At 40.2% G+C, this 12411-nt stretch overlaps 1 protein-coding gene across 2 annotated transcripts in view; it reads right to left on the reverse strand.

Moving 5' to 3' along the window:
- EYA2 (EYA transcriptional coactivator and phosphatase 2) overlaps nt 1–12411 on the reverse strand; it is a gene marked incomplete at its 3' end in the record, with an annotated part of 103558 nt that overhangs the window by 40135 nt on the left and 51012 nt on the right. For both annotated transcript variants that reach the window (XM_082007294.1, XM_082007293.1), the window contains one exon: nt 9753–9869. In XM_082007294.1, the coding sequence (XP_081863420.1) occupies nt 9753–9869 (117 nt within the window). The remainder of the gene's footprint in view (nt 1–9752; nt 9870–12411) is intronic.

Below are 12411 nucleotides of genomic sequence, written 5' to 3' on the forward strand. Positions count from 1 at the left end.
AAGTGATGACCAGAGCAGTTTTAAGGGCCTGGCTTTTACCATCCTTTCGAGCCTGGTCACCTGTATAGCTCAATCCAGCTCAACAATGGTGTTGAAAGTGCTGGGATGGTTTGTATTTACTCTCAGGATTTGAACCATGGGAAAGCAATTAAATTTTATTATATTTTGAGAAAGTGTTCCTTTTAACCACTCCTATCAAATGATGCTGCAGTTATAGAAGGAAATCACACTGGAATTGTCTTCAAAAACAAATCACAAGGAAATGTTTTGGGCCAAAAAGTGAACATCCTTACAACAATGATGTAGACTGTTTCTGTGCAATCCCTTGTTGAAAAAATAAACAGCAAAACTGGCTTTATTTGGGTGATTCCATGGACACCAAAGATTAAAGATTCCTCCAGCTGCAGTTTCATCCTGGAAACAACCCTTTACTGACATCATAAGTCAAAACATCATAAAGGAAAACTGGATTTGCCACCTCCTGTGCTGTTTAGTGGCTACAAGATTCCAGTTCCCAGGTCAGTATTAAAAACTAACTAGCCCTATAACATCTCCTGTCATGCAACTGGCGATCAAAAATCTCGCCTATGAGCATAGCTACATATTTAGCAATTCCCTTCCCCTTAAGCAAGGTGAATCTCTAAATATCAATGGAAAAGAGCGAGCTGAACAGCATGTCTCCACTCTTTGACCCATTACTTAGGATCATGGTAACTCTCAGCTGAACACTCTAGATCCAGGCATTTGCCCCAAAGCTTTGCCAGCCCCTCTATGCACTGCTTCAGTACTGCAGTGCCTGCAGGGAAAAAAAGAAAAAAAAAAAAACACAACAAAACACAACAGTGGATGCTCAGAGAAAAGTGTAAGAAACAGGACAAAAGCAGAGGGACTTTGCCCTGGTATTGCCTTGTCAGCTTCAATTAAATCTGTCAGTTACAGACTTTCTAAGCCAAGTTTATATCCTCCTCTTTTTATCTTTAATAACTGCCAATGGACTCTTCTCCAGACAGTGCAGGTATTCTCGTAGTTCCAAAGGTCACAGTATTTTAGTGCAGAAGTTTCAGTGTTTAAACCCGGCCAATATAAATAGAAAGTGCATCCAAATTACATATAAAAACGCCCATGCAAGAGCATTACCCAATGCCAGCACAGCAGTAAAGAAACTCCTCAGTTGCACAGCCTGTGCTAACTGAAGCAGGGTCAGACCTTATTGGTCCACAACCATCATCATCGTCTTTGACCATATGACTGCATTCTATTTTTTCCACCAGAGCATTACCTCACACAGCGCCTGGAAATGAGATACAACAGAAAGCAGTACCAATACTGCACTAGCATCATGAATCTGATGTTCCCTAACTTCAAGTGCTTGACTATGCAGGTATGATGTTTCTTGATGTAGATTTTTATATGTAATTTTACACTAGCTCTTCCATTGCCTTCTAGATATTTTCAAGAAAACATTATTAGGTATACTGAATCAATTATTCAGTGAAGCTCCGATAACATTTTAGCATATTCTGTGCACTATAAGCTGAATAATCAAGCCCAAGTTCATAATTTCCCAAGCTGTTACCATCCTATGCTTTTTTTCTTTTTACATCCTACATAAGTGATGAAAATAAAATCCACAAACTGAAGTCTCTGTGACATCCAAAGCTCTCTGTGACTGTCCTCTATGCTGATTTTGCTCATTAACCCATGTTTTGAGTATTCTATCTGACCTCCACAAATGCTCCCAAGATAGTCAAGCAGCAAGTTAGGGAAATGTCACTGCTTTCTCCTCTTTTGGCTCCCACTTCTTCATCACGCCACACACAAACTGTATTTTCTTTATCCAGTCCCTTCACCACTGGCCCCCCTACCTTATTGCTTCTCCCTAATTCATAACTGTCATGCCTGCTTCCACCTCCCTGATGCCACCCTCATGACAGATAAACAAAACTCTCAAGCTTCCTCCCACACTGCTCTTCACACTGAGGAAAGAGTTCCTCCTAAATATTTGCAAAACTAATGTTTCAAAATACTAATTTTCTGCAATCCCTCCAAAATTTCTAACATGGGGTAGAAGACCAATATGCTCAAGTTACATTTTGTTTCAGCGTTAACACATAGACAGACAGCTAGACTTTATGGATATCAAGTCTCATCTTTTGTACAGGACGACCACACAATTTTATCCAACACTCCCTGCAGTGAACTAATGACTTGTCTTACACTCAAACGTATCCTTCTAAAACTACCTGTAGTAGTTCTTAAGCACAGAGATTTGGACAAATACTGAAACGTAGGAAACAAGCTAGGAGAATGAAGCCTCATGAAGTGCAAGCCAGCTCTTTACAGGAGGCAGCTGGGTGTGGGCAGAGCCCTCCTCTACATACCCCTCTGGTGAAACCTCCTCTTGAGCACCTCAGCAGACACGAGAGACCTCCAAAGTAAATGCTCCGCCTCAGGGAAGATTCCTGGCTTTGGCTGCACCACCATCATCTCTACATTTAATATCTGTTAAACGATTAATACCGTTTTGCCATTACTTCTGAGCTTCCATGGGTGCTATTCAGCCATGAGAACCTGTGTCCCCACACAAGCTTTAAGCCTTACCACAAATGCTGGTGTCCTGAGGGACAAAGACACTGACAATTAACCAGAGCAGAAGTTACAGATGATTTGTCAGCCCATTTCGCACAAATACACATTTGCTTCCCTAGCTTCAAGATCATCCACCCTGGTGGATATCCTCTTCCCAAGTCCCTCCTTGTTTAATAATGACCAGGGAATGAATCCTGAATGGAACCTCAAAAAAGCAGTAAATGGGAAAGGTTAGAGCAGGGCTTTCTCCTTGGGTAGCAGTAGCACAGATCCTTGCAGCCTACAGTGCATCACTGTCAACACCTTTGCCTCTCCCCTTGACTTCCCTCTCCTGCAAGATAGCTCATTTAAAACAAAGTAAACGTAGCACAGCCAGCCCCTGGTGTTTAAATATCTTTGAAAGGGAGACTGTGCTGTTATTCTGAGGAACCTTGTATTTACACTGTAAAAAGTGAGGTCTGACCCCTCCTGTAGAGAGGCCTCTCCCTGCTGAACTCACCATGGAGTGGAGCACAGCTTTACTACCACAGTCTTAGACTGCAACTAATGCAAACCAGCTGTGAAGCAGCAGCTTTTCAAAGAGACTACTCATTTTCTACTGAGGTTTTAATTTTATGAATCTAAGGCATCTGAGTGACAGTTTGCTGAGAACATGCTCTCACTCTCCTTTATTTTCTGGGACTTCAGATGGATTCACTATCTGTATGCCGAAGTGTGACCAACATTCCTCGAGTGTAGACTGAAATTTCCTCTTCTCACATATTACATCACTAAGTACTTAAAGAATCAAGCTTAAAATTAAACATGCCACTTCCTTTGCAAAGTTCATGCATGCAGAGCTAATTATTCATGTCAAATAGATATTTATGGGCTCATACTAAATATGTAACACACAAACTGGCACACAATTGCAAGAAATTCAGGCATCTCCTGGAAAAAAAATGTGTCTAGATTATCCAGATATTAACAAGAGCCAAAATGTTTCCAGCATAAGAAAACATTTCAATTGATTAAATATTCAGATTTTGCTTGGTCTCAGGCCAGGAGAACAATTCATAAGCAATTAATTCCACAAACATAAGCAACATATATAATTAGTCCATTTCAAATCATTGTTGTGCAAAAGAAATGCTGCTTTCTATTCATTCGTTATTTGACAGCTGGTCAGAATGGACTCTACAAAGAAAACAAATGCTCAGCAGTAGCAAAGAATTTCACTGCGTAGGTCTTTGGCCCCAAATTTATGTCAGTACTGAACTCAATACTGCTTTGCAATTCCTTGGCAAAGGGAAGTTATCCCAGTTACATAACTGAATTTTCCTTTGTAATGTAAAAAGTATTTTGTGGGTAGATGGATTTGGATATTTAAAAAAAAAAAAAAAAAAGTGGCCAAATCTTTTCCTGCTCAACAACAGTATCTGCAGTGGTCTTTGGCCACAGTTTTAACTGTTGCGCAACTTCATAGTTTCATACCAGCTGTCATTTTAGCAATAATAACTGAAGAGCAAGGCATTGTCTAGGAATTAATAACAAGCTGAGAAGAGATGGCCTGATGCACAATAAAGCTCATGCAACCACAGGAAATGCTCTATAAGCTGACTGCTATTGCACTCTCTGCATAGCTGATGGTTTTCTATGTTAGCTAACACGTTGGCACAGTTTTCTCTTTGTATTTTACATAGCTTATTAAATGATAAGTTTCTTACATTCCAAAGATTTCTCCCCACCCTCAGCAACAACAAGCAGCTTCCTCAATTGCCAGTTAAGACAGTAAGCTCTTTGGGGCAGAAGTTGAATATAATCTTTGTGTCTTATGTTCAATTTCTCTCATTGAATAATAACTTTAACAAATGTCTCAGCAAATCACTGCACTGCTAATTGTCAGAAAATGTATACTTAGAAAATGTGTGCTGAAAAGCACAATATACCTCTAATACCTAGCCTAGGGTGTTGTTTGGAGATTTGGTGCTGTAATTGTACACTTACATGAGGATTGATTAAGAAATAGCATAGACCTTGAAGCAACATTTATTTACCAGCATTACAAATTTATCACTTTAAAGACAAAATGTAATGCAAGCTGTTACCTCTTCTTCAGATTCATGACTCTAAAAATGAGTGCCATCCACAGATTGGTCACATGCATATTTCAAATATCTTCACTTCATTACGAAGCAAAAGAATTTTGTAAATACAATAATGACGTGAAACAACACTCTATACAGTGCTAGTTAAAACAAAAGAAGAGAAAAAAAGTCACTCAGAGTAAATAAGTGAATAACAGATTTCAGTCTATTTGAATGTTACTCGAAGTCTGATGATATACTATCATATCCACTGTTACATGGCAATTAAAATAATAATCTCAATCTATAGTACCTTTGTGATATAGTTTCATGTCATTTTTATGAGCTATGGAACTTGCCAATCACATCTTTTATTATATATGTGTTTGACATATCGCATTAGCTATTGGGCTTATAAACACTTCCACATTTAATTTATTTTCGTGCTAGGAAAGGATGAAAATAAATTTCCCCTTCTAGTTGGCTGTAAACCATTTTTTTTTCCTTTACCACTTAATGACCAAAAGAATGTTCTATCCTCACTCTTGCTTTTTAGTGGATCCTGTTCTCACTCAAGAACCAGGATACTGTTGATAATTGGAGTTAAAGATGAAAAGCTGAATGCTACCCCATTACACCTGCATCATCTGTGTTTGTAATGAAAATGAACAAACTTAAGAGAGACCAGAATCTGGCTTCAGAAGTACCAAGTTACAGACAACAGCCATCAGGGAGGTGAGGCTGCAACCCAACACATGTGACCCAGCCAGAGGTAGTGCTAGTACCAAAGAAACAAGAGAGCAAACAAACCAGCACCAACTACATTTGCACTTACTGAAGGAGACCATTTGTCCTAGAGCCCTGTGAGACGAAGTATTTGTCACCCAAGAGGTCACTTACTCCTTGGTAATTGGTGTAACACACCTACGATGGGTGCCTTTTTGCTGGCTGGACCATGTAACTCATAAATGAGGGGACAGTGAGGAGGAATCGCACAGGCTGCACAATCTGCTCGAGATTCACAGTCTGCCCATCCATGCCCACCTGCAGATGACTTCACTACGTTGCTCTGGGAGCTGGTTCTCAATGGAGGAAAACAGTGACAAAGTTATTTCACTTATGTACTTGAGCTATTACCATCTTACAATACCTGCAGAACCTAGCTTAAGAACATATTTTTTTTTTTTCCTCTCACAAAATACAAAACTCAGCAGCACACACTCCTGGAGATACCTTTCCTTGCTGATCCCCTGCACATCACCCTCTTCAAGACCCCTCTTTCAACGTTTCGTCCTTAAAGTGGGGGTTAAGAGCTTGACTCTTAAAGTCCCCCTGAAATTTGATTTTATAAAAATATGTAAATAAATTTTGCCCTTTTCAGCTGGTTTAGCCCATCACCCAGAGTCCCTGCCTGGGTCAGCAACAGGGTGACCAAAAGGACTGATGTGAGCTGAGTCTTCTCAGAGACTTTTGTCTCAATAGTCCTGGAGCTGGGTGGTACGGAGGCTTGCTTGCTCGCATTAGGGAGACAGAGCAATCGCTTCCCCACCCCCAAGTGCTCGTGGCGTGGGAAAGCACTGAGCACACATTCCTCGGTAGCACTCAGCACAGGAAGGCTCCTGGCTTCTCACTCAAACCTTTCACTAGCACTCAGCAAGGTAAATAAACTGTATAGTCAGGGAGCTTCAGACTGTTCCTCTCGGGCAAGGAGAAGAAGGGTGGAAAAATTTGTTTACAACAGGAAGGACATTTATTCCTGCTCCCTTTGCCTTGGAGTAAGCACCTGCCACTTGCAGAAACTGTTTTTCTCTGTTTTCTTTTGCATTGAAGGCTTAGTGTGCTGACTGAAATGATCTTCCTGACATAAAAGCCTGAAAAGAAGCGATTTCACCTAATACCATAGTATTGCCCTAGGGAACATTATCTGAAAGCACTTTGGGCACATTCATGTTCATACACATATGCATGAACTTTCTCCCAGCCTGTTTTGGTACAACACATGGTTGTGTCACTATTGTTTGGAAGTGTAACGTTTTCAAGTGCTGATGCACAAAATTTGCTTGTCTAAACCTCCTGATTGAACACACGGGTCAACTTAAAAACTTCAATCCCAAGTGAGTCAATAGGTTGCCTTCTCAAACAGGTCAGATTCTTCTAAGATAACACAAAGCACATGTGGAAGCTGTTCTGGGGAAGCAAAAACCAGCAGAAACCTAGACAGGAATACACCGATCTTCCAAGGCAGCAAAAGAAAACACCAGTACTTTGTCAATAGTGGTGTTACAGCCATCAGTATCTAATCATATAGCAGTTAGTCAGGAGGCAGCATGGTTGCTGTTGCTCCAGGAGAGCACAGACCTGGCACTTCAGCCTATCAACAAAGATGTAAGTACTGGAGTGTCACAACTGCTGGTAAGGGCAAGCCACAGTTTTAGTAAAGAGAGGACTTCCACTGCTGACAGCATAACACAACCTCAAGACAAGATCGACACGTTCAAGGAGCAAACTAGAAGTCAAAAACTGAACTCCTGTTAGGAGTAGGACAGATGAAGCTTGTAGGAGTCACAGTGGCAGAAAAAAACACAAAAAAATAAACAAAAAACATAGCCTGTGCCACATTCAACCCAGGTGTCTCCAGCATGTCCCATGAGGGATTCAAGCCACAAAAAACACCTTACTGCTAGAGATATGTGCTCTGACAAAAGTAGAACGTAAAGTCTCAGCAGAGGGTCACCTCTCAGCCTTCAGATTGCTTAAATAATTTCCAGAATAAAACGGGTTTTACCTTGTTCCCCAGTTTTTGTAATTGTTTAGGATTTCATTTGCTCTCAGACTTAAAATCGAAGTGGATGTGTCTGTCCACCTTTGACACTCAGGGCTGAGAAGAATTGAGAGAACTGACAGAGCCAGTTTTGCAAGGGAGATAGCTAAGTGTAATGACACAAAAGGGCATTTTGCCTGAAGGTTTTAAAAAAGACCTCCAACAATATCAAAAGGCAAAGTGAGAGACTTGATCTCTCTCTCCTCTTCCATAGCTTCTATAGGAACTTGGGAAAGGCATGCGATTCTTCTTTGGCTTTCCAACCCTTGGAAAATCTCTGAGGGAAGGATAAAGCTAAGGCACAGCTTTATCCTCGTGTGCATTCACCTTCCCTCCAGCAGAGTGACTCCCCTTGGACTGACTTTTTTCCTCCAGTGAAACAACCTCTCAGAGAGCTTGTGTGCATGGGGCACAGACAGACTAGCACTGCTCCCGGAAGAGCTGCCACAGTTGCACCTGAGCTGCTTTTAAACTAGTGAGTCTGGATATGGATAGCCACAGCAGGAAAGGGTGCAGCATGTTTAGCCTCCTGACTCTTCCCATTCACCAGCACATAACTGGGTAATTTTAAACTACTCGAGGTCCGTTCGTTTGTCTTTGACAGCAATGAAGATATATGCTAGGAAACAGCAAGAATATTTGCATTTTGATCTCTTGGAAATTTTTTTTTTAACACCTGGCTCGGTTCATGTGCTCATGGCAATTCATGCTTAATGCAAGGCACTTTCAAATGCAGGTGTGCTGAAGTTTAGCAGAAGGCAAAAACTGATCTTTACTTTTTACTAGTCAAGTTCAATACAAACAGCAAAATGGACTCGGAATACAAGGCCTACAGGTCAGGAATGAAACTGCACTCCCAAGGGATTCAAGGTAGAGGCACAGACATGGAGTGACATCTTAAGGATATAAACTATTTCTCAGAATGTACCCCTCCTTCTTGTACGTAAAGCGGTTGATAAAGTTGAAATGGTTATGCCATGGTTCCTCTCACCTGCTATTGTTTTGTTTGATGAATTTATCATCATTCTTTGCAGGACTGCCTGGACAGGTGTTTTTAAATTCCGATTATACAGAGTACATCCAAATTTTAGACTCAGCAAGTCCCAGGAAAATAAGTAATTCACAAAGATCAGGAACAGTACTCAGTGGAGGAAAAAAACACATGGAATACTAGCTAAATAATGAAAACCTGCCATATGCAGTTCAGGTTTCTGACCAACAGCACCAAAATGCTGAAAGAAATCAAATATCATGCTAGAAATTGGCTAAAGGGAATCACAAACAAACCATTTTCATTTCATTTTCATTTACTTTACACTTCTTGGCAATTAAGATTTAAACCCTTCCATGACTTTCTTGGAGTTGGCAAGTAAACATTCAATCTCCTGAAAGTTGGTGTTTCAAATGCTTCTCAAATAGAATGACCAGAAAAGAACTTGGTTATATTTTTTAGAAATAAAAGTCATTTTGGCCTTCCTGATTGTACAACAAAACAAAGTGTTACAAAGCTACAAGACCAAGGTACTGTCTTTGAAGCCTTAAGGGAATCCAATTGATTATTTTATACTCAATTATCATTCTGACAACAATAAAACAGTTATTCTAAGCTTACGCAATCTCAGCTCAGTAACTTTGAGGAAAAAACAGCTGCTTTCAGCTCTGCTTTTCTGAACCTTATCTCAGTAGTCTGTAGATAATTAATGATGTTGGTACTTTGGGAGTTAAAAAAGGCAAATGAATCTCAGCAGGTATCAATTATGTCTTAACAGTAAAAAAAATTTTTTTAGTATCAAGGTATCAGCTTTTTAAAAAAAAAAATAGTGGGAAGAATATACAGCAGTTTAACCACAGGGCAGTTTGTTCAGGACAGCATAAGGCAGAAGCATAATACTAACAGTAATCCTTGCATGAAGTGTAAAAACACCTTTGTTTTGCTTCCACTTAAAATCTATGAACTCACACTAACACAACAATCCCAGGTACAGTGTCACAAAATTAATTAAAAAAAGAAAACTGAGTTTCTGCAGAAAGGCAAAGCTTATATTGATCATATGTGTAGTTTTGCTACGGTACACTAGTGCTAAATCCAGTACCTCAGCCAGAAATTAATTCCTTGATGGCCAAAACATATCTACAAAGACTTACCTCCTTCCCTATCCTGACTGCCTATACCAAAGCTTTTCACTGTAACTGCAAAAGAAGAATTGGTCTAATACGGGGGTATAAGGATTCTGACTTCTCATAGCACATCCTGCAAGGCACCAAGCTGTACTCACCATGCATTTGGTACGTGTACGGTGCTTGTCCGGCGGTTGGGGGACTGAAGCTGGATCCATAGCTAAGAAACCCACTCTGTCCTGGGGAATGGCTCAGGCTGTCCTCTGTTTTGATGCCTTTGGGGCATATAGTAGGAACCAAGAGCAGAACATGAGTGTTTGTCATATAAAAGTGTAAAAAAAAAAAGCAAGTTTCGGAATTAAGAATTTTTTAGCTAGATTTTAACCTATTAAACTACTTTTTTCTACACTTTCTTATATTTCTTTTAAATTATCTGCATTATCCAAAAGGTCTCTTAAATAATAGAGCCACGTAAATTCATCACAAATAATATTTGAGTCAGCTACATCCTGTATCCACACCAGAATGAACTTTTGTTAAGATGGGTAAAACACAATGAGTAATATTGTTTTCAAAAACGATTTCTGAACAAATAGTTTTGTTTTAGAATTAAACTCATTGACTCATGCACTTTCTGAATGGTTATCAGATGCAAGCAATGATTAATAAAGTAACAGGACCTTCAGCAAAATAACCTCAAGACTTCTGTTCTCAGAGTTATCTTTTACTTGCATTATATTTTCAGCTTTGGTAGCAAAATATTTATTGGCAAGCCATACAGGAGGGTTATCATCTATTCAGTTAGATATAACATACAGTTCAGGAACAATATGTAAGACCTGAAGCCACAAAAATCTTTTCATTACTAAAATCAGGCAATTAAACTGACAATTTACAGGCAGAACAGCAATAGCTGAATTAAACATTGCAAGATGAAACCTTTGCTGGTAGTGAAAGGCGTTGATGTTTTATTCTGAGACACTGCTGAGACTGTACAGCTGTATTATTAAAATAAACAGCTGAAAGGTGCGTCTTATTATGAGCCCTTTGGGCACGATCCTTCCCTTCCTTTACATGCCTATTTGCACAAAACAAAAAATGGCCATTGGACACACCCTGAGTGCTGGGACTAAACAAAGACCCTGTTGATGTTCTGGCCTTGGACTTACACACTTGCCAGGCATTGTAATCTTTTAGTTCTTGTAGGCAAACTTGCCAAAAGACAAGCCGAATTCACGTGACTTTCGCCAGACATGCTGTTTTCTAGCTTAATGACTCTTAAAAGCAACAAGTCTGCATTTGCTCAGGTTGGGAATAAGTTCTCCCAGATAATGTTTTTTCTAATAAAAATCACTTCTTTTAGCTTTAGGTGAGAATAACTGCAGTGCAAGTTAGCAACAAGATGACAATGCTGTGCTGTGTTGTGAAATTCAGGAAGTTTATTTGGACAGTGAATGAACATTTGTTGCGGCAAGTGTCCGGCTCCATTACTGCTGGGGAAGTGAAGGGATTTGCGAGTGTGCGTAGAGAAGCCACTTTTCCTAACGTCCCATACTTTTCAATTACATCAGCACTCCACATGTGAGCACTCAACCTACCCCAGCTACAATTAATCTTCAGCAAATGGGCCTTTTTGTAAGCCTAAAAATTGTTGTCAGACAGCAAAATAACTTAGCACCAAATTAATTTCCACATAATGTTCTGTTTTGTCTAGAAACTGGCCAGTTTTATTTTTGTGCCTAAAAACAATACTGCTTCATTGTTCTTGGTTGTCAGCCAGGTGGAGTTTTTCATATGCTGTGTTGAGTATCTTTGAGAGGGTATATGGGCTGGGGGAGGGAAATCACTGTTCAAGGATGCTAAGAGGTCATCCACAGGATTTATAAGCAGCATATGGGCCTGACACATGTATGCCCTAAAGACTCTAGGCAGTAGCAAATAGTTCTACTTTCACCTGCTCTAACAGGACAACTGTTCAGAGTTTGCCTTGGAAATCAGCCAGCTGATGCAAACACACAAGTAACTCCAGAAAAGGGTCTCAAAACATTCCTCTCATCATCCTGGTAGAGCTTCAGCTCTGCCAAGCCCACTTCCCTGGCCTTCCAGACCATGCCACTGAACTTCCCTTCAGTAAAAGCCTTGTCAATGGCTGTATAAAAGCTTCTTGTTGGGAAAGGATACTGTATTTGCCAAGGAAACGAAGGTGTTTAAGAGCACAAGAGCAAATGGGGGCGGCAACTTAAAATGAAGCCATTTTAATGCTGCAAGACTCAGCACTCACCGCATCACCTGGGAATAAGGAGCCCAAAGCTTTCTGTTAAAAGAGCTGTACCTAAGCAGGAGCAGTATGTCTTTGGTCTTTAAGAGTGGAAAGAAATTCCCAGCTTCCTCAAGAGCTCAGTATTTCCACTGAGAGCTTGAGGACACTAACACTTGGTTTACCAGACATTCCCCCCGTCAGGAGTGCTGGTTTAATTAGTCCCCTACTTGAATCCCCCAGCTGCTCCTGCCCAGCACCGCCTCCCCACAGCTGCTGGCGAGGCTGTGCAGGAAAGCAGGGAACAAAGCTGACTGGGGTTAGAAATCTTTACCACACCTACAGCTAAGAACTGTCCATTTAAATACAAACTGTCTTCCAAAACCAAAGTACTCTGTATCATTTCACCCATGCCTTATTCTGCTCTGCATCTTGGTTTTTCCACAATAATATACAAAAGTTTTTCTTAAAGTAGCTTCTATCATTGAAACTCCAGGAAGAATCAAGTGTAGTTTACCTAAATATTGTATTTACTGCAAGAGACTTTGTCTTGGCAGTGA

This window comes from Phaethon aethereus, assembly GCF_964289735.1.
Source record: "Phaethon aethereus genome assembly, chromosome: 16".
In the NCBI taxonomy this organism is placed as follows: Eukaryota; Metazoa; Chordata; class Aves; order Phaethontiformes; family Phaethontidae; genus Phaethon; species Phaethon aethereus.